General features: G+C 39.8%; 2 protein-coding genes across 2 annotated transcripts in view; both read left to right on the plus strand.

Annotated features, from left to right (window-relative positions):
• The window catches only part of LOC144984540 (uncharacterized), a 100,754-nt gene that overhangs the window by 27,372 nt on the left and 47,831 nt on the right, over window positions 1–25,551 (plus strand). The window lies entirely within an intron of this gene.
• LOC101163845 (C-C chemokine receptor type 1-like) lies at window positions 235–24,901 on the plus strand. Its single transcript, XM_078933363.1, has 4 exons — window positions 235–353; window positions 1,803–1,885; window positions 23,541–23,678; window positions 23,896–24,901. The coding sequence occupies exons 2-4, from the start codon at window positions 1,879–1,881 to the stop codon at window positions 24,774–24,776; spliced, it is 1,026 nt and encodes a 341-aa protein (XP_078789489.1). The 5' UTR covers window positions 235–353; window positions 1,803–1,878; the 3' UTR covers window positions 24,777–24,901.

A 25,551-nucleotide genomic window follows, 5' to 3' on the forward strand; every position in this document is an offset into this window, starting at 1 on the left:
CGTCCATCGCCACTCAGGAGAATTCCAGCGTCATGTGTTCAGTCTGAACCCCTGCTCATCCAGTGACGTCATCTGCTCTGTGCTGCACCTCGCCGGATTATTGTTCAGCCTGTGTCAGGAAAGACTCAGGGTCATATTGCACCTTGGACTTGGACTCAAGATTAATATTGACCTTAAGCTTATCTGACTTTCAGACTCCTCTGTGCATCTGGCGACAAACCAACTTCCTCCAAACTCTCAAACCCCACTTTTGTCCTGCGTCTGTCTCTACTTGGATTGTCGTATTTAACTCCTAAAGGGACAATTTGGAAGGTAATGAAGACCTTCAGAACAATTAGGAACAAAATGTAAAGGTAAAGTAATTTTAATCTAATGTTTTAAGGAACTTTTGAGCTCTTGAAGGTACAGAAGAGTCTGTCAACAAATTAAACAAAAGCAACATGTTGAGCATCAGCTGGAGAGCAGAGGCGCAAACATCATAATTACAAGTTTAAAAATAAAAGTTAAACATACAGGAGTAAATTCAAGTCTTATTAACAAGTGTCCCACATGCAACGTAATAATGCTTAGAATTAAAATTTCAAAACATGTTAGCTTTTTGGTCTTATAAAGCACCCAAGAATAATTTTCAACCACAAGAGGTCACCAATGCAACGCAAAATTATGCAAAACTGAAATTGGATTTATTTTTTTTTATGTAAAAAGCTTCCTCAAATTGGAAAAGATTAGAATGACCTTGCATGGTTCCTTTGATAAATTTGAACAAAGGTGGCGTCCATTATTCCAAACAGTACAGCAGGAACAATTCTTTTCCTTTCCAGACTAAATCACTTGTTCTGGGGGCTCCCTTTTCTCTGATCTTATCTCATGGACATGGTTACTTTTTGCTTATTTTAATATACTCCTATGAGAAATCTGGGCATGTGTTAAGTTAGAATTGTATGAAACCTGTCATATTTTGTAAAGCTTTAATAGAGAGGGTTGGTGCAGTTTGGTGTGTCATTTTTTGGTGTTGTTTTGTTCTGTTTTTTGTGGGTTTTTTGATAGTTTCTGGTTTTGTTTTGTTTTCAGCTCTTTTATTCAATTAAAAAAGAAGATTATGCAAAATTACCTTTATTTCAACTGATATCTGTGATTTGATGGAGATTTTGTACAATTTCTGCATAAACAAATAAAGTTTGAAGAAGAAAAAAGTAAAAAGGTGATGTAAGGAAGTAGTTGGTGTTCGTCAACTTGACTGAAGAGAAACTAAACAAACTAGTTTATGTGCCATGAAAGCCTTTGTTCTACACCCAACATAATGAAATTATGTATTTGCAATGTTTGTGTTTAAGTATTAGTAAAGTGCTACTTGGTATATTTTAATTTTTTTCATTTTTACTAATTTTTTAAAATTTTATTTTGAACACATATAGAGAAGGTTAGCCATTGCAACCTATACAAAGGAATGTGCCATGTAAACTATACAAAGGAATGTGCCATCTAATCCCATACTTGGTGCTTATGTGTCTATTTGTTCAAAATTACGTGTTTTTTTTTTGTTCCCATTTTTGGTTTTTTGAGCTTTGCATTGCGGTTCTTTGCCCTATATTACCATTTCATTTGTTGACTGTTTCAGTCAACCAAGTCTGAAATGTGAACTGAGTGGGTTTCTGATAAGGATCAGTCTCTTTCTACCCCTTTATGTCTTGTTTTCTTCTAGATCAAATAGAAATGCTTATTCTTGCTCTACTTTTTAAATGAGAACTTGACATTGCCAGATACTTCATCACTTCACAATTGAAAGCTTGACTTCCACACAGGCTGAATTTGCGAGAGGTCTCAAAAGTCCTGATTTGGAATCTACATCTGTAAAGAAGCCATCCTTGAAGAACAACCATGGCAGGTGACTAAATCTCAGCAGCTGCATTTTTATCACATCTTAAGCCTGTTCTTCAGTCTTTTTGGCTATTTATAGGATTTACTTTATGATTTTAACAATTAACATGATTTAAATACACATTTCAATAAATTAGCAGTAGTTAATCTTTTTCTTCTTGATCAAATATTTATATGCATGAAGTTGTTAAATCTTGTATTTCAATATTTTGAATTTTATCAAAGTTTATCAGACTACAATTTCTTTCTGTTTTTCAACAACTTAAATCAACATCCTTTTTGAGTAGATAAAAGTAGATCATATAATGTTAACACATGAAAGAAATCAACACGCAGAACACAGGTGTCATGTGCAGAATGTAAAAGTCTTTCAGAAACCCACAGGTTGTAACAATGATGATAAGGAACATGAAAGAACTGGACCGTTTCAAATGACTGAAATAAGAAGGTATGCTGGGATCGGGTTTGGGACTGTTCAAACTGGACTGGATGCCTGATAATTATGACAGACAATACAATGAAAAATAAAACAAGTTGCAAAGTTAACTCGGCTACAAAGGATCACTTATTGCTGTGTACAGAAAATCAGTCTGATTCATACATCCAAGATCAATCTGAAAACACAAAGCATGACTTTGAAAATGACATTGACCCGGACTCAAACTATTATAATGATCTTGAAATTAGTTGTAATTATTATACAGTGGAACAGTTTAACAGCAATGTGGACACTCAAGAAGGCTTATCAGTTATTCACTTCAACAGCAGAAGTTTATATAAGAATTTTTCTTCTATAGAATTGTTTCTTAAATCTTTAAAAAGATTTAATGTGATTGCTGTATCAGAAACTTGGCTTGATGATAACAAGATGGTGGAAGTCAACCTTGAGGGGTACGAGCTTTATACTACCAATAGAAATAAAAGAAAAGGTGGAGGAGTGGCTCTATACATTGAACAAACAATAAATAGCAAAATTGTCGATGAATTATCTTACACTATTGATAATGTTCTGGAATGTATCACAGTAGAAATAGAAGATGGTCTTTCAAAAAAGATATGGATTAGTTGCGTGTATAGACCACCGGGAACAAATATGGCCAACTTCAATGAAAAAATGTCTGAAGTTTTAAATACTATGGGCACAAATAAAATAAAAATAGTATGTGGTGACTTTAACATAGATTTAATCAATCCAACTGGTTTAAATCAAACAAGAGAGTTTATCAACTCAATGTATGGCAACTGTTTATGCCCAATAATTAATAAGCCTACACGTATAACCACAGAATCAGCAACGTTGCTAGATAACATATTCACAAATAGAACTGATAAAGAAATTTTGGGAGGCCTTCTGTTTTGTGATATTACTGATCACTTGCCTGTGTTTGCAGTGTTGAAAAATGTGTCTTCAAAGAAAATGTATACACAGACCCAGGGAAAATGGATAAGGTGTTGCAGTTCTGATAACATTGATTCATTTAGGAGGGCTCTATGTAATCAAACATGGAATGAAATCTATGCTTCTACCAATGTGAATGAGGCTTATGATGCCTTTCTGCATCGATACATAGAGCTTTATAATTTAAACTGTCCAAAAATTAAAATTAGTCATAAAAAAAATAACGAAAAGCCTTGGATAACCAAAGGTATTGAAAAGGCTTGTAAAAAGAAAAATGCACTATACAGACAGTTTGTAAGAGAAAAAAGTAAAGAAGCAGAAAATACATATAAAAATTATAAAAATTAAAGCTACAAGTAGCATTTAGCGGGCCCGAGCACGTGCGACCGCATGGCACGAGCGACCGCCCCGTGAGCAACGCCCTGCTCGAGCCATTCTCGTCGTTTTTTCTTGTCCATTCTGGAGCTCCAAGCTATTGTTAATACGACAGCAGCCTGGGGGGGGGGGGGGGGGGGGGGGGCTGTAATCTGTTGCCTTAAGGGACAAAGACTTTTGCATATAGCATGAAAAAAATTCAAGCAATGATGATAATTGCTATCACTGTCCCTAAGGATGAGAACAATAGAACTCATTCAATTTCCACTACAATGTCTAGATGAGTGTCAGCTATGTCTGATAACTTGGCCAATTAGCTGGACCGGGATCTTGCAAAGTGCAGGTGGTTAACGTCCAGTGTAATGAGTCTGTGGACGGCAACAGTACAGCATAGCTTTTGGTTTCCACAAGAGAAGAACTCCTGACACATCTGCCCTAACAGACAACTACAAGAGGAGTTGAAATGTATAACACGGTGAAGGAGTTTTTGTGCAGAAAAAGGTACAATTAGAAAAGCTGGTAGCAGTGACTGCAGATGGGACTCCTGCTATGATCAATAGACAAACAGGTTTCATCACTCACTGTAAAGCTGACCCAGACTTTCCAAAATGTCTGCATTACTGCTGCGTCATTCACCAGCAGGCCTTATGTGCAGAAGTGATTGGCTCTGGACATATAATGACTCTTATTCTGAAAATCGTAAACAACCTCAGCTGCAAAGCAAAACAGCACAGGATTTTTAAGGTGCTATTGGAGGAGATGTCTGTTGAATATGGTGAATATGAATATGGTGAATCTGAACTTGCATTCTTGACTGACATTACTGGAAAACTAAACCACTTGATCTGCGAGCTGCAAGACAATGGCAAAACTATTTTTTTTTGACCAGCCTGCCTGAGCCAGTGTTTTTCTTGTGGGGATCTTTTCTGCCAGGGCTTGTCAGCTTGGTCAGTGGATGTTGCTGCAGTTGTCTCCCTTGCTGGGACAGCTGGAGTTAAACACAGCAGCTCACGGCTCTGAAGTGGACCCCGTTGCTGTCCCAGTCTGGATGGGCACTGTGGCGATGTTCCAATGGCCAGGCTGGCTCCTGGTATAAAGAGATTCCCAAATACCATTTCCTAACCGCAGAGCCAAGGATGTGTTTACATGTTTAGGTCAAAAATGTGATGGACAGCTTCATGTTGTCTAAACATGCCACCCTGTTATTAATCCAGTTGATATGGTTCTCCATCTGTGTCTAGGTGATAGAAAAGCATTTTTTTTATATTTAGAGCTCTAAGCAAACAAACAGTTGTCTATATAAAAGAGCTTTTACAATTGTGCACTTTTAGCAGGTCTCTGAGTTCATGTGACCAATGTATGGTGGATTTTCACAGACCTTGTTTAAAACTGAAGGTGAGAGAGACTTAGAGAAATGGCTTCATTGTTCTGGAGTTCTTTGTTTCATCCACAGAAGAGTAGAATTGGTGATTGATTTTGAAAAGCTGCTGAAAAAAGTATCTTTTTCAAATTGCAATTTCTAACTTAGGTTTTACATTTTGTGTTCCATTTTTTGTGCTTTAATTGGGAAGCATTTGTTATTTGTTTGGTGTTTTTAAGGTTCTGCAAATATACACATCATTTTTTAGAGACATTTGTTATCAGTTGTGTTTGTTGATTTGTAGTTTAATTTCATTGGATGTATAGATGTCGTGTGGGGGGGAGGCTCGAGAGCAGGTAGGACCCAGGCGCAGAGACGGGAGGCAAACGGGTTCAGGGCAAGTGGGTTTATTTAACTAACAAAAAGCGCTGCAGAGCAGGATGACAAAACTAAAAACAAAAACTTACTGTGGCATGGCAAGGGACATGGACGCCAGACAAGAAGACGTGAACAACATGAGCAGAAGTTAATGGACCAGCACAGGAGGAAGGCAGAGACAAGACTTATATACAGACAGGGCAGACAAGACACAGGTGAACACGATTAGGGCAGATGGGGACCAAAGGAAGTAAAACTCAAGAAACATGACAATACAGGAAACCTTTCAAAATAAAACAGGAAACAGAACCAAACAAGACAGAACAAGAACTAAAGCGAAAAAAAAGACAACAAACTGAAACCATGACAATAGAAAGGAAAAGAAGTTCAAACATTGATTATAAAAAAGGATATAAGAGATAAAAAAAAAAAGAAAAAGGAAAAGAAAAAAGATAAAATATTGATTTAATTGCATTTTGAATGAATAAAAAACAATGATTAATAGAATCAGAATCAGAATCAGAAATCAGAAAAAGTTTTATTGGCAGGTTCAGTAGAGCGCACTTTACAAAACGAGGAATTTGACTTGGTGTATAGTGCAATTAAGAATAAGTTAAAAATTAAGTTAACAACAACAACACACTATATACAGTAGAGTAAGGTGAATTAAAGTGGGAGCACAGATGGGCTGGGATGGTGGGGCCTGTAAGTGGCACCGACAGTCCTTTGGTGGGCGGGGGGGGGGGAGGGGGGGTCACCTGGGGGAGTTGGGGTACTGTTCAGCAGGCTGACTGCAGTGGGGAAGAAGCTGTTCTTGTGGCGCGAGGTCCTGGTCCTGATGGACCGGAGCCTCTTGCCAGAAGGGAGGGGCCAAAAGAGATTATGTCCTGGATGAGAGGGGTTGGCTACAATCCTGGCTGCCCGCCTCCAGGTCCTGGAGATGTGCAGCTCCTGGAGAGACGGGAGGTGGCAGCCGATCACCTTCTCTGCTGAGTGGATGACGCGTTGCAGCTTGGCCTTGTCTCTGGCCGTGGCCGCAGCGAACCAGACTGTGATGGAGGACGTGAGGGTGGATTCGATGATGGCGGTGTAAAAGTCTACCAGCATCTTTTCAGGGAGGTGAAACTTCTTCAGCTGCCTCAGGAAGTACATCCTCTGCTGGACCTTCTTAGTGATGGAGCTGATGTTCTGCTCCCACTTGAGGTCCTGGCTGATGATGGTTCCCAGGAAGCAGAAGGACTCCACAGAGGTCACCGGGGAGTCACAGAGGATGACAGGGGGGAGGGGGGCTGGGGCCTTCCTGAAGTCCACTGTCATCTCCACTGTCTTCAGAGCATTAAGCTCCAGGTTGTTAGCGCTGCACTATGACACCAGCCTGGCTATTTCACTCCTGTAGGCCGACTCATCTCCGTCAGAGATGAGGCCGATGAGTGTGGTGTCGTCAGCAAACTTCAGGAGTTTGACAGACAGGTGACCAGCTGTGCAGCTGTTTGTGTACAGGGAGAGTAACAGGGGTGAAAGGACACAGCCCTGGGGGGATCGGGTGCTTGTGGTCCGAGTATCTGAGACGAGCTTCCCCAGCCTCACTTACTGCTGTCTGTCCGTCAGGAAGTCTGTGATCCACCTGCAGGTGGAGTCAGGCACATTCATCTTGGAGAGTTTTTAATACTAAAGATGTATGAAAGACATACCGAAAAAATATGTCTTTCAGTGTTTAACTGGCTGTCTTTGGATTATGCATGCCTGAGTAATGGCCATTCTTACTCCTCATCTCTCTGTTCACTGCTTGCTAATTTACATAGCAGGGGTCCCAGCAGGAGGGGGCGGGGTTGTAACACGACTCCTTCAGCAGAGCCAGGCTGAGAGAGGCTTTGACATGTAAGATGTTAGATGTTAGAATGCCAGATGTTAGAATGACCAGTTCATTTTATATCTATGAAAATATTCAGGGAGCTATGGGACATGTTCAGCTATAGGTCTGTGAAAATTGGTGTCGATTGTTGAAACATAAGTTACCATAAAAAAATGTTTGTTTGGAGTCTAGACAGATTTAACACAGGTTTTTGGATGAAAAAGGATTTTTTATAAATCATCTGTTACACTTTTAAGTCTGAAAAAAATATGGAAGGCAGCAAACACAGATCCCTACCGTTTTTAATTTTTTTGTGCTGATATTTGAAAGATAAGTTATGCAAAAAAATAGGTGTTTGCAGTTTTGCCTAAAAAGACGTTTTCGGACCTTTTTGGATCAAATGTTGTCTAAAAGTTCACCTGTAACTTCAATCATTCTGAATTTTTTTAGGAAAACTAAACCACTTCAACTGTGATCTGCAAGGCAATGGTAAAACTATATTTTTTATGGAACAGCCTGCAGTGTTTCTTGTGGGGATCTTTTCTGCCAGGGCTTGCCGGCTTGGTCGGTGGTTGTTGCTGTTACCAATCCAGTTGATATGGTTCTCCATCTGTGTCTAAGTGATAAAATCAGAATCAGAATCGTTTATTGTCATTGTACATGGGGATACAATGAAATTGCAGCAGCCTTGGAGTGAAGGAGTTACATAAAATAAAAATAAAAATAGAATAGAAAAAGAAATACTGTATTTACAACTCTTAACAAAAATGAACAATATGGACAGAAACTGTTAAATATTAAATATTTGTGAATAAAATAGAAAGGAATTACATGAGTTGCTGTGAGCACAGCTTAATAAATATCAAGTTATTGCACAGTGACCCGGTTAGACAGTCAGGATATTGCACGCATTGTAGTAAAATTAGAGTGAGGTGTGGTTGGTGGACGTATGTGCATTCCGTATGATAATTGCCTGTGGAAAAAAGCTGTTTCTTAGTCTGTTTGTCCTGGTTCTGATGGACCTGTACCTCCTTCCAGAGGGCAGCAGTTCAAACAGAGGGAAAGCAGAATGGGTGGAGTTAGTGGTGATGCTAGTCACTCTGCTGAGGCAGCGAGACTGGTAAATGTCCTTCAGTGAGGGGAGGGGGCAGCCGATGATCCTCTGCGCTGTCTTTACCATTCTCTGGAGACTCTGCCGTTCTGCTTCAGTGCAGTGGGAAAACCACACTGTGATGCCATAGGACAGAATGCTCTCAATGGTTGAGCGGTAGAACGTTACCAGCAGCTCCTGGCTGACGTCGTTCCTCCTAAGTTTTCTCAGGAAGTGCAGGCGTTGCTGGGCCTTCCTGATGACAGTCATGGTGTTGTTAGACCATGTGAGGTCAGCAGAGATGGTGGTGCCCAGGAGGGTGAAGCTGTGGACCCTCTCCACACAGTTTCCATCGATGTAGAGTGGGGGTGGATCTGTTCTGTTTTTTCTGAAGTCCAGGATGATCTCCTTGGTCTTGGTGGTGTTCAGGATGAGGTTATTAGCCTGACACCACCTTGAGAGTTTCAGGACTTCGTCTCTGTAGGCCGTCTCGTCGTCCCCAGAGATCAGCCCCACCACAGTAGTGTCGTCTGCAAACTTCACCACGGTGTTGCTGGTGTGGGCTGGTCTGCAGTCTGCTGTGTACAGTGTGTACAGCAGAGGACTCAGCACACATCCCTGTGTGGAGCCTGTGCTCAGCGTCCGGGTGGAGGAGAGGTGGGGGTCAAGTTTGACTGTCTGTGGTCTGTTTGTCAGGAAGTCCTTGATCCACGAGCAGGTGAGTGGGTGGAGTCCTAGTTCAGACAGTTTGTTGACCAGAATGTCAGGAATGATTGTGTTAAAGGCTGAGCTATAGTCCACAAAGAGCATCCTGGCGTAGGTGTCTCTGTGTTCCAGGTGGCTCAGCGCAGTGTGGAGGGTGATGGAAATGGCATCATCCGTTGATCTGTTTGCTTTGTAAGCAAACTGGTGGGGGACGAAGATTGGAGGGAGGGAGTCTTTGATGTGTCCCAGGAGCAGCCGCTCCAGACACTTTGTGATGACAGCAGTGAGTGCAACTGGGCGGAAGTCCGTGAGGAAGGCTGTGGATGAGGACTTTTTGGGTATCGGGATGATAGTGGATGACTTCAGGCAAGCAGGGATGAAAGCCTGAGCTAGCGACAGGTTGAAGATTTTTGTGAAGACCTGGGAGAGTTGATCGGCGCAGGCCCGCAGAACCTTTCCGGGAACTCCATCAGGTCCCGCCGCTTTCCTGGGGTTTACCCTGCTGAACATCCGTGCCATCCGTGCCACGTCCATAAAGGCATTGTTTTTATATTTAGAGCTCTAAGCAACCAAACAGTTGTCTATATAAAAGAGCTTTTCCAATTGTGCACTTTTAGCAGGCTGAAAAAATTATCTTTTTAAAATTGCCATTTCAAATTTGGGTTTTAAATTTTGTGTTCCATTTTTCTGTGCTTGTATTGGAAGGATTTGTTATTATTTTGTTTAAAAGTGCTACATATTGTATATACACATAATTTATTTAGAGAAATTTGCTATACGTTGTGTTTTTTGGTTTTGTAGTTCAATTTCATTGGATTTATATTAAGGAAAAGAAGTTGCAGCATTGATTAAAAAAGGATAAAAGAGACATTTACTGTCTAAGTCTTATGTTACATCTGTAGAACTGTACTGAGAGTTGGGTTTTGTTTTGGAGCACATTCATATGTTTTGTTTGTAAAAAAAAAAAGATAAAATATTAAGTTAATTGCATTTTACATGACTAGAAAAGCAATGATTATTCATAAAAATCTATGAAAGACATACAAAACAAATGAAAAAGCAGTCTGCCCTCCCTCTTGTGTCTAAACTCTTGTCACCTCACCTCTGGGTTAGTTAGCATATGAATAGGCAGCTGGTGTGTGTGTGTGTGGGGGGGGGGGGGTGAAATTTGACTCCAGCAACAGGGCGGATTGAGGAGCAGGCTGCAGCATGAGGAAAAAACTGAAGCATGTAAGAGGAAATGACATCCTACAGTTGACCAGTTCATTTTATATCTGTAAAGAATATTCAAGAAGCATTTAGACATGTTCAGCTATATGCGTGTGAAACTTGGTGTGGATATTTGAAGCATAAGTAATTTTAAAACACACTTGTTTGGAGTCCAGACGGAAAAAGCACAGGTTTTGGGATGAATCAGGATTTTTTTTAAATCATCTGTTTCACCTGGACTTCTGAAAAAAATATGGAAGGCAGCAAACACAGATCCCTACATTTAAAAAAATAAATGGTGTTGATATATGATGATTAAGTTATGAAAAAAAATAGGTGTTTGTAGTTTTGCCTAAAAAGACGTTTTCGGACCTTTTTGGATGTAATGCTCTCTAAGATGTCACCTGTAACTTCAATCATTCTGAATTTTTTTAGGAAGCAGTAGCACATAAATGCCTATTAAAGTGTAGTCTTTGGTGCTGATAACCTAAACAGAATTTATGCTAAAAATCTTTGTTCAGTCCCAAATTGCATAGGAAAAAAAGAGGTATGAAGTTTCTCATAGACCCTTTTGTGTTACATATCAAAGCTGGAGGTTATTAAAGGCATCTAATTCTGAAATCTCAGCTTCCTGAGACAAACGGCTGATTTATAATAAATTTCTATTATTTGGGTGCACATAATCGACCACTTCCTGTTACGCAGGCACCGTCAGGTGTACACCCATGAAACTTCAGATTATGAGAGAGGACCCTTCAGAGTATCTCCAGTTTTAATTTCATGCACATCGGACAAAGCAAAGAGAAAATACAGGGCAGAATGTGCCCAATGCAATAACTAGGTGGCGCTATAGAGCTCGTCCAAGATTGTCATATCCATGGGTTCAGAATAGAAGCTTCATCATATCCATTGAATTTCAGTGAGATTGGACAAGGAATGTGCACGTGAGAGCAACTTTTGTGTGCATGGCGAGATGCCCAACTTTGCCGCTCTGTCACGACCACACCCCCGCATTGAAAGTTATGGTTTTTTGTCAGAGTAAACTTCAATGGCTTTTCAACAGGTGGACGTCATTTTCAGGTGTGTCGGCTCATCCTACTGGGAGCAGTGATGCTCCAAGTAAAACATGTCATTTCCTCTTGCCAGCAGGTGGCGCTACACTTTTTCCAGATTTTTTCACTGCTGATGTGTTCAGGGTCAGACTACAATCATGCACATCAATTTTGGATCAGATTGGATTATGCATGGCTGAGTAATGGCCATTTTTCTTTTCATGGCGTGTTTTCGAAACGACCTCCAATTTTGACGCGCCGCCATGGTCACAAACATCCATAAAAACTTAAAAGCTTTGCAATTTAACATCGGACATGTGTTTAGTTTACAAAACCAAAGTTTGGAGTCATTACTCTCAAATCTCTAGGAGGAGTTCGTTCTAGAGCGAGGCCTGCAAATGTCCAAAATGAAGCAAAAATGACATATTGTCATCAAAATATCAGACTTCCTGTGCGACTGACAGCTTGGTCCCAAGAGACTTTTTTGTAGGTTTCTATCCGATGAACATGCCCTGTTAAAATCAGGTTTGTACTATAAAGCATATGGAGGTGCTCGCGAAAACAAATTTTGCAGGTGGCGCTATCGAGCCATTTTTGTTTACCTATGCCGTTCTCCTATAAAATATGAAATTTTTCGCGACTCCTGATGTGTATACAAAATTTGGTGAGTTTTGGGGTATGTTAAAGGCCTCAAAAAGGCGACGGAAAAGTCGGAAGAATAATAATAATAATAATTAAAGCTACAAGTAGCATTTAGCGGGCCCGAGCACGTGCGACCGCATGGCACGAGCGACCGCCCCGTGAGCAACGCCCTGCTCGAGCCATTCTCGTCGTTTTTTCTTGTCCATTCTGGAGCTCCAAGCTATTGTTAATACGACAGCAGCCTGGGGGGGGGGGGGGGGGGGGGCTGTAATCTGTTGCCTTAAGGGACAAAGACTTTTGCATATAGCATGAAAAAAATTCAAGCAATGATGATAATTGCTATCACTGTCCCTAAGGATGAGAACAATAGAACTCATTCAATTTCCACTACAATGTCTAGATGAGTGTCAGCTATGTCTGATAACTTGGCCAATTAGCTGGACCGGGATCTTGCAAAGTGCAGGTGGTTAACGTCCAGTGTGATGAGTCTGTGGACGGCAACAGTACAGCATAGCTTTTGGTTTCCACAAGAGAAGAACTCCTGACACATCTGCCCTAACAGACAACTACAAGAGGAGTTGAAATGTATAACACGGTGAAGGAGTTTTTGTGCAGAAAAAGGTACAATTAGAAAAGCTGGTAGCAGTGACTGCAGATGGGACTCCTGCTATGATCAATAGACAAACAGGTTTCATCACTCACTGTAAAGCTGACCCAGACTTTCCAAAATGTCTGCATTACTGCTGCGTCATTCACCAGCAGGCCTTATGTGCAGAAGTGATTGGCTCTGGACATATAATGACTCTTATTCTGAAAATCGTAAACAACCTCAGCTGCAAAGCAAAACAGCACAGGATTTTTAAGGTGCTATTGGAGGAGATGTCTGTTGAATATGGTGAATATGAATATGGTGAATCTGAACTTGCATTCTTGACTGACATTACTGGAAAACTAAACCACTTGATCTGCGAGCTGCAAGACAATGGCAAAACTATTTTTTTTTGACCAGCCTGCCTTAGCCAGTGTTTTTCTTGTGGGGATCTTTTCTGCCAGGGCTTGTCAGCTTGGTCAGTGGATGTTGCTGCAGTTGTCTCCCTTGCTGGGACAGCTGGAGTTAAACACAGCAGCTCACGGCTCTGAAGTGGACCCCGTTGCTGTCCCAGTCTGGATGGGCACTGTGGCGATGTTCCAATGGCCAGGCTGGCTCCTGGTATAAAGAGATTCCCAAATACCATTTCCTAACCGCAGAGCCAAGGATGTGTTTACATGTTTAGGTCAAAAATGTGATGGACAGCTTCATGTTGTCTAAACATGCCACCCTGTTATTAATCCAGTTGATATGGTTCTCCATCTGTGTCTAGGTGATAGAAAAGCATTTTTTTTATATTTAGAGCTCTAAGCAAACAAACAGTTGTCTATATAAAAGAGCTTTTACAATTGTGCACTTTTAGCAGGTCTCTGAGTTCATGTGACCAATGTATGGTGGATTTTCACAGACCTTGTTTAAAACTGAAGGTGAGAGAGACTTAGAGAAATGGCTTCATTGTTCTGGAGTTCTTTGTTTCATCCACAGAAGAGTAGAATTGGTGATTGATTTTGAAAAGCTGCTGAAAAAAGTATCTTTTTCAAATTGCAATTTCTAACTTAGGTTTTACATTTTGTGTTCCATTTTTTGTGCTTTAATTGGGAAGCATTTGTTATTTGTTTGGTGTTTTTAAGGTTCTGCAAATATACACATCATTTTTTAGAGACATTTGTTATCAGTTGTGTTTGTTGATTTGTAGTTTAATTTCATTGGATGTATAGATGTCGTGTGGGGGGGAGGCTCGAGAGCAGGTAGGACCCAGGCGCAGAGACGGGAGGCAAACGGGTTCAGGGCAAGTGGGTTTATTTAACTAACAAAAAGCGCTGCAGAGCAGGATGACAAAACTAAAAACAAAAACTTACTGTGGCATGGCAAGGGACATGGACGCCAGACAAGAAGACGTGAACAACATGAGCAGAAGTTAATGGACCAGCACAGGAGGAAGGCAGAGACAAGACTTATATACAGACAGGGCAGACAAGACACAGGTGAACACGATTAGTGCAGATGGGGACCAAAGGAAGTAAAACTCAAGAAACATGACAATACAGGAAACCTTTCAAAATAAAACAGGAAACAGAACCAAACAAGACAGAACAAGAACTAAAGCGAAAAAAAAGACAACAAACTGAAACCATGACAATAGAAAGGAAAAGAAGTTCAAACATTGATTATAAAAAAGGATATAAGAGATAAAAAAAAAAAGAAAAAGGAAAAGAAAAAAGATAAAATATTGATTTAATTGCATTTTGAATGAATAAAAAACAATGATTAATAGAATCAGAATCAGAATCAGAAATCAGAAAAAGTTTTATTGGCAGGTTCAGTAGAGCGCACTTTACAAAACGAGGAATTTGACTTGGTGTATAGTGCAATTAAGAATAAGTTAAAAATTAAGTTAACAACAACAACACACTATATACAGTAGAGTAAGGTGAATTAAAGTGGGAGCACAGATGGGCTGGGATGGTGGGGCCTGTAAGTGGCACCGACAGTCCTTTGGTGGGCGGGGGGGGGGGAGGGGGGGTCACCTGGGGGAGTTGGGGTACTGTTCAGCAGGCTGACTGCAGTGGGGAAGAAGCTGTTCTTGTGGCGCGAGGTCCTGGTCCTGATGGACCGGAGCCTCTTGCCAGAAGGGAGGGGCCGAAAGAGATTATGTCCTGGATGAGAGGGGTTGGCTACAATCCTGGCTGCCCGCCTCCAGGTCCTGGAGATGTGCAGCTCCTGGAGAGACGGGAGGTGGCAGCCGATCACCTTCTCTGCTGAGTGGATGACGCGTTGCAGCTTGGCCTTGTCTCTGGCCGTGGCCGCAGCGAACCAGACTGTGATGGAGGACGTGAGGGTGGATTCGATGATGGCGGTGTAAAAGTCTACCAGCATCTTTTCAGGGAGGTGAAACTTCTTCAGCTGCCTCAGGAAGTACATCCTCTGCTGGACCTTCTTAGTGATGGAGCTGATGTTCTGCTCCCACTTGAGGTCCTGGCTGATGATGGTTCCCAGGAAGCAGAAGGACTCCACAGAGGTCACCGGGGAGTCACAGAGGATGACAGGGGGGAGGGGGGCTGGGGCCTTCCTGAAGTCCACTGTCATCTCCACTGTCTTCAGAGCATTAAGCTCCAGGTTGTTAGCGCTGCACTATGACACCAGCCTGGCTATTTCACTCCTGTAGGCCGACTCATCTCCGTCAGAGATGAGGCCGATGAGTGTGGTGTCGTCAGCAAACTTCAGGAGTTTGACAGACAGGTGACCAGCTGTGCAGCTGTTTGTGTACAGGGAGAGTAACAGGGGTGAAAGGACACAGCCCTGGGGGGATCGGGTGCTTGTGGTCCGAGTATCTGAGACGAGCTTCCCCAGCCTCACTTACTGCTGTCTGTCCGTCAGGAAGTCTGTGATCCACCTGCAGGTGGAGTCAGGCACATTCATCTTGGAGAGTTTTTAATACTAAAGATGTATGAAAGACATACCGAAAAAATATGTCTTTCAGTGTTTAACTGGCTGTCTTTGGATTATGCATGCCTGAGTAATGGCCATTCTTACTCCTCATCTCTCTGTTCACTGCTTGCTAATTTACATAGCAGGGGTCCCAGCAGGAGGGGGCGGGGTTGTAACACGACTCCTTCAGCAGAGCCAGGCTGAGAGAGGCTTTGACATGTAAGATGTTAGATGTTAGAATGCCAGATGTTAGAATGACCAGTTCATTTTATATCTATGAAAATATTCAGGGAGCTATGGGACATGTTCAGCTATAGGTCTGTGAAAATTGGTGTCGATTGTTGAAACATAAGTTACCATAAAAAAATGTTTGTTTGGAGTCTAGACAGATTTAACACAGGTTTTTGGATGAAAAAGGATTTTTTATAAATCATCTGTTACACTTTTAAGTCTGAAAAAAATATGGAAGGCAGCAAACACAGATCCCTACCGTTTTTAATTTTTTTGTGCTGATATTTGAAAGATAAGTTATGCAAAAAAATAGGTGTTTGCAGTTTTGCCTAAAAAGACGTTTTCGGACCTTTTTGGATCAAATGTTGTCTAAAAGTTCACCTGTAACTTCAATCATTCTGAATTTTTTTAGGAAAACTAAACCACTTCAACTGTGATCTGCAAGGCAATGGTAAAACTATATTTTTTATGGAACAGCCTGCAGTGTTTCTTGTGGGGATCTTTTCTGCCAGGGCTTGCCGGCTTGGTCGGTGGTTGTTGCTGTTACCAATCCAGTTGATATGGTTCTCCATCTGTGTCTAAGTGATAAAATCAGAATCAGAATCGTTTATTGTCATTGTACATGGGGATACAATGAAATTGCAGCAGCCTTGGAGTGAAGGAGTTACATAAAATAAAAATAAAAATAGAATAGAAAAAGAAATACTGTATTTACAACTCTTAACAAAAATGAACAATATGGACAGAAACTGTTAAATATTAAATATTTGTGAATAAAATAGAAAGGAATTACATGAGTTGCTGTGAGCACAGCTTAATAAATATCAAGTTATTGCACAGTGACCCGGTTAGACAGTCAGGATATTGCACGCATTGTAGTAAAATTAGAGTGAGGTGTGGTTGGTGGACGTATGTGCATTCCGTATGATAATTGCCTGTGGAAAAAAGCTGTTTCTTAGTCTGTTTGTCCTGGTTCTGATGGACCTGTACCTCCTTCCAGAGGGCAGCAGTTCAAACAGAGGGAAAGCAGAATGGGTGGAGTTAGTGGTGATGCTAGTCACTCTGCTGAGGCAGCGAGACTGGTAAATGTCCTTCAGTGAGGGGAGGGGGCAGCCGATGATCCTCTGCGCTGTCTTTACCATTCTCTGGAGACTCTGCCGTTCTGCTTCAGTGCAGTGGGAAAACCACACTGTGATGCCATAGGACAGAATGCTCTCAATGGTTGAGCGGTAGAACGTTACCAGCAGCTCCTGGCTGACGTCGTTCCTCCTAAGTTTTCTCAGGAAGTGCAGGCGTTGCTGGGCCTTCCTGATGACAGTCATGGTGTTGTTAGACCATGTGAGGTCAGCAGAGATGGTGGTGCCCAGGAGGGTGAAGCTGTGGACCCTCTCCACACAGTTTCCATCGATGTAGAGTGGGGGTGGATCTGTTCTGTTTTTTCTGAAGTCCAGGATGATCTCCTTGGTCTTGGTGGTGTTCAGGATGAGGTTATTAGCCTGACACCACCTTGAGAGTTTCAGGACTTCGTCTCTGTAGGCCGTCTCGTCGTCCCCAGAGATCAGCCCCACCACAGTAGTGTCGTCTGCAAACTTCACCACGGTGTTGCTGGTGTGGGCTGGTCTGCAGTCTGCTGTGTACAGTGTGTACAGCAGAGGACTCAGCACACATCCCTGTGTGGAGCCTGTGCTCAGCGTCCGGGTGGAGGAGAGGTGGGGGTCAAGTTTGACTGTCTGTGGTCTGTTTGTCAGGAAGTCCTTGATCCACGAGCAGGTGAGTGGGTGGAGTCCTAGTTCAGACAGTTTGTTGACCAGAATGTCAGGAATGATTGTGTTAAAGGCTGAGCTATAGTCCACAAAGAGCATCCTGGCGTAGGTGTCTCTGTGTTCCAGGTGGCTCAGCGCAGTGTGGAGGGTGATGGAAATGGCATCATCCGTTGATCTGTTTGCTTTGTAAGCAAACTGGTGGGGGACGAAGATTGGAGGGAGGGAGTCTTTGATGTGTCCCAGGAGCAGCCGCTCCAGACACTTTGTGATGACAGCAGTGAGTGCAACTGGGCGGAAGTCCGTGAGGAAGGCTGTGGATGAGGACTTTTTGGGTATCGGGATGATAGTGGATGACTTCAGGCAAGCAGGGATGAAAGCCTGAGCTAGCGACAGGTTGAAGATTTTTGTGAAGACCTGGGAGAGTTGATCGGCGCAGGCCCGCAGAACCTTTCCGGGAACTCCATCAGGTCCCGCCGCTTTCCTGGGGTTTACCCTGCTGAACATCCGTGCCATCCGTGCCACGTCCATAAAGGCATTGTTTTTATATTTAGAGCTCTAAGCAACCAAACAGTTGTCTATATAAAAGAGCTTTTCCAATTGTGCACTTTTAGCAGGCTGAAAAAATTATCTTTTTAAAATTGCCATTTCAAATTTGGGTTTTAAATTTTGTGTTCCATTTTTCTGTGCTTGTATTGGAAGGATTTGTTATTATTTTGTTTAAAAGTGCTACATATTGTATATACACATAATTTATTTAGAGAAATTTGCTATACGTTGTGTTTTTTGGTTTTGTAGTTCAATTTCATTGGATTTATATTAAGGAAAAGAAGTTGCAGCATTGATTAAAAAAGGATAAAAGAGACATTTACTGTCTAAGTCTTATGTTACATCTGTAGAACTGTACTGAGAGTTGGGTTTTGTTTTGGAGCACATTCATATGTTTTGTTTGTAAAAAAAAAAAGATAAAATATTAAGTTAATTGCATTTTACATGACTAGAAAAGCAATGATTATTCATAAAAATCTATGAAAGACATACAAAACAAATGAAAAAGCAGTCTGCCCTCCCTCTTGTGTCTAAACTCTTGTCACCTCACCTCTGGGTTAGTTAGCATATGAATAGGCAGCTGGTGTGTGTGTGTGTGGGGGGGGGGGGGGGGGGGTGAAATTTGACTCCAGCAACAGGGCGGATTGAGGAGCAGGCTGCAGCATGAGGAAAAAACTGAAGCATGTAAGAGGAAATGACATCCTACAGTTGACCAGTTCATTTTATATCTGTAAAGAATATTCAAGAAGCATTTAGACATGTTCAGCTATATGCGTGTGAAACTTGGTGTGGATATTTGAAGCATAAGTAATTTTAAAACACACTTGTTTGGAGTCCAGACGGAAAAAGCACAGGTTTTGGGATGAATCAGGATTTTTTTTAAATCATCTGTTTCACCTGGACTTCTGAAAAAAATATGGAAGGCAGCAAACACAGATCCCTACATTTAAAAAAATAAATGGTGTTGATATATGATGATTAAGTTATGAAAAAAAATAGGTGTTTGTAGTTTTGCCTAAAAAGACGTTTTCGGACCTTTTTGGATGTAATGCTCTCTAAGATGTCACCTGTAACTTCAATCATTCTGAATTTTTTTAGGAAGCAGTAGCACATAAATGCCTATTAAAGTGTAGTCTTTGGTGCTGATAACCTAAACAGAATTTATGCTAAAAATCTTTGTTCAGTCCCAAATTGCATAGGAAAAAAAGAGGTATGAAGTTTCTCATAGACCCTTTTGTGTTACATATCAAAGCTGGAGGTTATTAAAGGCATCTAATTCTGAAATCTCAGCTTCCTGAGACAAACGGCTGATTTATAATAAATTTCTATTATTTGGGTGCACATAATCGACCACTTCCTGTTACGCAGGCACCGTCAGGTGTACACCCATGAAACTTCAGATTATGAGAGAGGACCCTTCAGAGTATCTCCAGTTTTAATTTCATGCACATCGGACAAAGCAAAGAGAAAATACAGGGCAGAATGTGCCCAATGCAATAACTAGGTGGCGCTATAGAGCTCGTCCAAGATTGTCATATCCATGGGTTCAGAATAGAAGCTTCATCATATCCATTGAATTTCAGTGAGATTGGACAAGGAATGTGCACGTGAGAGCAACTTTTGTGTGCATGGCGAGATGCCCAACTTTGCCGCTCTGTCACGACCACACCCCCGCATTGAAAGTTATGGTTTTTTGTCAGAGTAAACTTCAATGGCTTTTCAACAGGTGGACGTCATTTTCAGGTGTGTCGGCTCATCCTACTGGGAGCAGTGATGCTCCAAGTAAAACATGTCATTTCCTCTTGCCAGCAGGTGGCGCTACACTTTTTCCAGATTTTTTCACTGCTGATGTGTTCAGGGTCAGACTACAATCATGCACATCAATTTTGGATCAGATTGGATTATGCATGGCTGAGTAATGGCCATTTTTCTTTTCATGGCGTGTTTTCGAAACGACCTCCAATTTTGACGCGCCGCCATGGTCACAAACATCCATAAAAACTTAAAAGCTTTGCAATTTAACATCGGACATGTGTTTAGTTTACAAAACCAAAGTTTGGAGTCATTACTCTCAAATCTCTAGGAGGAGTTCGTTCTAGAGCGAGGCCTGCAAATGTCCAAAATGAAGCAAAAATGACATATTGTCATCAAAATATCAGACTTCCTGTGCGACTGACAGCTTGGTCCCAAGAGACTTTTTTGTAGGTTTCTATCCGATGAACATGCCCTGTTAAAATCAGGTTTGTACTATAAAGCATATGGAGGTGCTCGCGAAAACAAATTTTGCAGGTGGCGCTATCGAGCCATTTTTGTTTACCTATGCCGTTCTCCTATAAAATATGAAATTTTTCGCGACTCCTGATGTGTATACAAAATTTGGTGAGTTTTGGGGTATGTTAAAGGCCTCAAAAAGGCGACGGAAAAGTCGGAAGAATAATAATAATAATAATAATAATAATAATAAACCTAACAGATACAATAGGGTCCTTGCACTCCGTGCTCGGGCCCTAATAATAATAATAATAATAATAAACCTAACAGATACAATAGGGTCCTTGCACTCCGTGCTCGGGCCCTAATAAATTGGTGAATATAATAAGAAATTCTAAAAAACAGTATTATCATAAGTTAATTGAGCAACACAAATTACACATGCAAGAGACTTGGAAAATAATAAACAAATTAACCAAAAAAAACAATAAGAAACAAGAGTATCCAAGTTATTTTAAAAAAAATGATATTCAGATCAGAAACCCAATGCTTATTGCAAATGAATTAAATGAATACTTTGCTAATGTTGGAAATAAACTTGCAATGGAAATAAAAGAGCCAATAAAGAAATTGAAAGAACTTAGTATCCAATCAAACAAGTTCTCAATGTTTCTGTCTGAGGTTAGTTCAAATGAAATACTAGAAATTGTAAGAACATTTCAAAATAAAAGATCCAAAGATTGGAATGACATTGATATGTCATTAATTAAAAACACAATTGAGTTCATTGTTGAACCACTAACTCATATATTTAACATGTCTTTTAGGGAGGGCATTTTTCCAAATAACATGAAAATAGCAAAAATTATTCCCATTTTTAAAAATGGAGATCGCCATATATTTACAAATTACAGACCAATTTCATTATTATCCCAATTCTCCAAGATATTAGAAAAACTTTTTGTTAAAAGAATGAATAATTTTATTGGAAAGTTTAATTTATTGCATGAGGATCAATATGGTTTTAGGGCTGGTAGATCTACTTCAATGGCGATAATGCATCTAGTTGATCATATTTCTTCCTCGATAGAGAAGAAGAAATTTACTGTAGGCGTTTTTGTTGATCTTCAAAAAGCATTTGATACATTAAATCACACTATGTTACTTAGTAGGTTACAGAAATATGGTTTTAGAGGAATAGCATATTCCTGGTTAGAAAGTTATCTTATTAACAGATGTCAGTATGTTTATTTCAATAACGAAAAATCTGATATGTGTCCTGTTACATGTGGAGTACCCCAGGGGTCCCTATTGGGTCCTATATTATTTATTTTATACATAAACGACCTTTGTAAAGTTTCTGATTTGTTAAATTGTGTTTTATATGCTGACGACACTACTTTGTATTTATCTGGAGATAACCTGGAAAAGCTTCTTTCAGACATAACAAAAGAATTATCCATAATCAAACAATGGTTTGATTCAAACAAACTGTCTTTAAATCAAAATAAAACCAAGTACATTATATTTGGCTATAGAAAACGGGAAAACATCTCTGAGTTAAAAATTGAGGATGTTGTTCTTGAAAGAGTAAATGAAATAAAATTTCTGGGAGTAATCTTGAATCATACATTATCATGGAAACCACACATAACTTATATTCTCTCTAAATTGTCCAAATCATTAGCCATCCTACATAAAGTCAAATATTTTTTAAACACAGCTACATTGTATATTCTATATTGTTCCTTCATGATTCCTTATTTGACCTATTGTTTAGAAATCTGGGGGCATAGTTACAAGTCAAATACAAAACCTATTTTTATTCTGCAAAAAAAAGCAATTAGAATTGTAAACCACTCTTCATACAATCAATCCACAAAACAAATATTTCCTAAATTAAGGGCAATAAAATTTTATGATTTAGTTTATCTTATTACTGGAATTTTTATGTTTAAAGTTAAAAAACAATGTGTACCTGCCAAAATACTGAGTTTGTTCGAAATAAAAGTTGATAATTATGATTTTCGAGGTAAAGATATGTTTAAAAAGAAAGTGGTCAGAACTAACGCATTAAGAAATAGTGTTTTTGTTCAGGGGGTCAACATGTGGAATTTATTATCAGACGAACTGAAAAATGCAAAATCCATACTGCACTTTAAGAAAATGTATAAAGTTAAAATGTTTCAAAAATACCTTCTGGACTGAGAGACTTTGGTGGTTGTGAGGTCATTTTGAGAAGTGTTTGTTTTGTTTTTGGTTTTTTCATCTTTTTTCTTTTCTGATTTAAGGTTCTAACAGTTTGTAGGTAGATGTAATGTTTGTATTCAGGGTTGGGGAAATAAGCCTTGGCTTCACCCAACACCTTTTTCGGTTAATTTTGTTCAATGTTTATGTTATGTTTATTTATTTATTATTATTATTATTATTTTTAATGTTTATGTTGACATTGATCAGTGTCAATGTTTATGTTGATGTTTTTAAGTTTGTTTGTTTAACATAACCGAAATAAAGTTTCTCACAAACAACACCTGTTTGATGACCTGTCAGCGTTAGGCTAACAAACTCCAATGATTCATATTGACTCTGACAAACTAAACCTTAGTCTTGAGAAATAAGGTTAGTTTAGCAATTTTTGAAATTCTGTAAATAGTAATTCATTCTTATCTAGATAAAAAATATTATCACCGGGCTTCAACCCTTGTGCTATCCTAGGCACTTTAACATTGGGATTGGGGTCATCTAGACCCCACAAGACAGTGCGCTGAACATTTTTTCTTCAATGATTTGTGAATTTCACTGGTGTCCATGGATTACATCCTTGCCAACTTTATCCACCTTTGTCATGGTAGGGAGAACACGTCAATGTAAGGGTGGGGTCATAGGATAGCACAAGGGTTAAGAATGAAACAAAAATACAAGTAAACCAAAAAAGTGAGCAAGCTTCCAATGCTTCACAAAAAAATCAGAAGGTGGTACTCCTTATTGTAAGGGGACATTCCCCATTTACAGTGTTTGTCTTTTTGGCAGATGGGTTCCATGTAATGGCATGATGCATTTTAATTTTATTAAGTTTGAAATCTAAAATATCTTTTTGACAGTAGAAATTATTTGAAACTTTCTACCTAAAGACAGACTATAAATGACAGAACCCTGTTAAACTAGAGAGCTCTAAATTCTGCTTTAAAGTGGTATTTTCTTCACTTTGCTTCTGGACGTTGTTAAAATTGTCCCGCTTTGTGCTTCAGCTGTAAAACCGATTAGAACTTATTTGTCTGAACTGTTTTAGGATGTAAACGATGACAACCTTTTTTTTTTTTTTTTTTTTTCAGAAAATTGGACATTTATGTTCAACCTCACATCTCTACCTACGGGGATCTATAATTTTTGCGACTATGACTCTGTGGATGTTACCAACACTGGGATTGTGGTTATTCTGTACAATTTGGTGTTTGCCCTGGGTCTCCTTGGTAAGTGTGTGAACAGCACCGGTCAAAGCACTGGCAATCTTTATATTTCAAAATTAACTGTTAAACGTTTTATAATAAGTTGCATTGCAATGACTTCTATCCCTTTTGCAGACAAAAGACATATTTTGTCAATATAGGAAAATATATGCAATGTTTAAAGGTGTGTGTGAAAAAATAACATGTGCATGTAACCTAAGACAATGTCTTTTTTCTAAAGGTAATGGCCTTGTGGTTTGTGTCCTGGTGAAGCACTGGAAGCAGAGCAACTTGACGGACATATGTCTCTTCAACCTGGCTCTTTCTGACCTCCTCTTCGTGATCACACTGCCTTTTTACTCACACGTCTTAGTAAAAGGCTATTGGACCTTCGGAAACTTCATGTGCAGCATCTTGTCAGGATTCCACTGTACAGGCTTCTTCAGCAGCATCTTCTTCATGATTATCTTAACGCTTGACCGCTACATTGTTATCTTGCACAGTCACAAAGTAGCACAATACCGCACAATGAGGCTAACCATCGCTCTGACCCTCACCTCTTGGATTTTGAGCGCCTGTGTTTCTCTGCCGTCTTTCATCTTTACAAAAGTCACAAATGACGAATGTCATTTACTCCCTGAAAATGAAGATTGGTATCATTATGACCTGTTTGCGAAAAACATACTGGGTCTAATCCTGCCTTTGTTGCTGATGGTAGCTTGCTACTCCAGGATCATTCCTGTACTGGTGAAGATGAAAACTGCAAAGAAGCACCGCGTTGTTAAGCTGATCATCTCTATAGTGGGAGTCTTCTTCTTGTTCTGGGCGCCATACAACATTTCCCTTTTCTTGAACTTTTTGCTTTCACATAATATAATCCCTCAAACATGTGATAGCGACAAAAACCTGAGACTGGCAGAGTCAGTGACTGAAGCATTTGCTTACACTCATTGCTGCCTGAATCCCATTATATATGCCTTTGTGGGGCAAAAGTTTATGAGACGAACCCTACAAATGCTGAAGAAGTGGTTGCCGATTTCCACCACAGATCTGTTGGAAAGTGTATCCAGAAGGAGCTCAGTTGTGTCCAGGTCCTCTGGATTCATGGTTACCACCATGTGAAATTTTGTACTAAAAGGATTTACTTACCAACCTTTATTTGGACTATATTTTGTTTGATCACTTGTATTTAGTGGATTAAAGGTTAAAATCAGACGAAAGTTGAAAAAAAGAAAAGGTAATCAAAGGAAAAAACTATTGTCAAAAGGTTTCTGCCACAGACAGCTCTAAAGGGAAGTTGGAAATGCAGTGATACATGGATAAGACATTTTTTTTATTAATTTTCACATATATCTTCATGTAGATGCTGTTTATTATTCAGCATTTATGATTTTTTTATGAATACAGTTTGACAATTGCACCATATTCAAAGTGATCTTTTATATATGCATAAATGCAACCACAATTACACATTCATACACACAACATTATAAAAAAAAATATGCAAGTCATTCTTGTTTATCAAAATATTATTTTAATCTCTATAGTTTTCTTTCTTTCAAAGTTCAAATGAAAGTTATGAGACAGAATTCTTAATTATACCACATAACTAGGTATTAACGTGACGTATGGAAAAACATTTTAAAACAAATGGCTGATGTTGATCATTTAAGCAAAATTATGTTGCTTTTTACATTTTCACATACAAAAAATATTAATTAGTAATGATATTATTGTTGTAAGTAACAGGTCTGGTGGATCAAAGTAGCAGACGGATGGAAAAAAATGGTTTAAGTTGTTTATTGTGAGCTAAAGTCTTCATTAGAAGAAGTGGTTGGACCAGGCAGCAGGCAGGCAGGGTGGCAGGTAATTTCAGAGAATAAGAAACTATAAGGCT

Source organism: Oryzias latipes, chromosome 16 (assembly GCF_053564925.1).
Source record: "Oryzias latipes strain Hd-rR chromosome 16, Olatipes_Hd-rR_3.1".
NCBI classification, from domain to species: Eukaryota; Metazoa; Chordata; class Actinopteri; order Beloniformes; family Adrianichthyidae; genus Oryzias; species Oryzias latipes.

Bases quoted from the DNA above. Each gene is read 5' to 3' on its own strand.
- LOC101163845 (XM_078933363.1), top strand. The intron at 23,679-23,895 runs GTAAGTGTGTGA...TTTTTTCTAAAG, and splicing joins GTTTGCCCTGGGTCTCCTTG to GTAATGGCCTTGTGGTTTGT.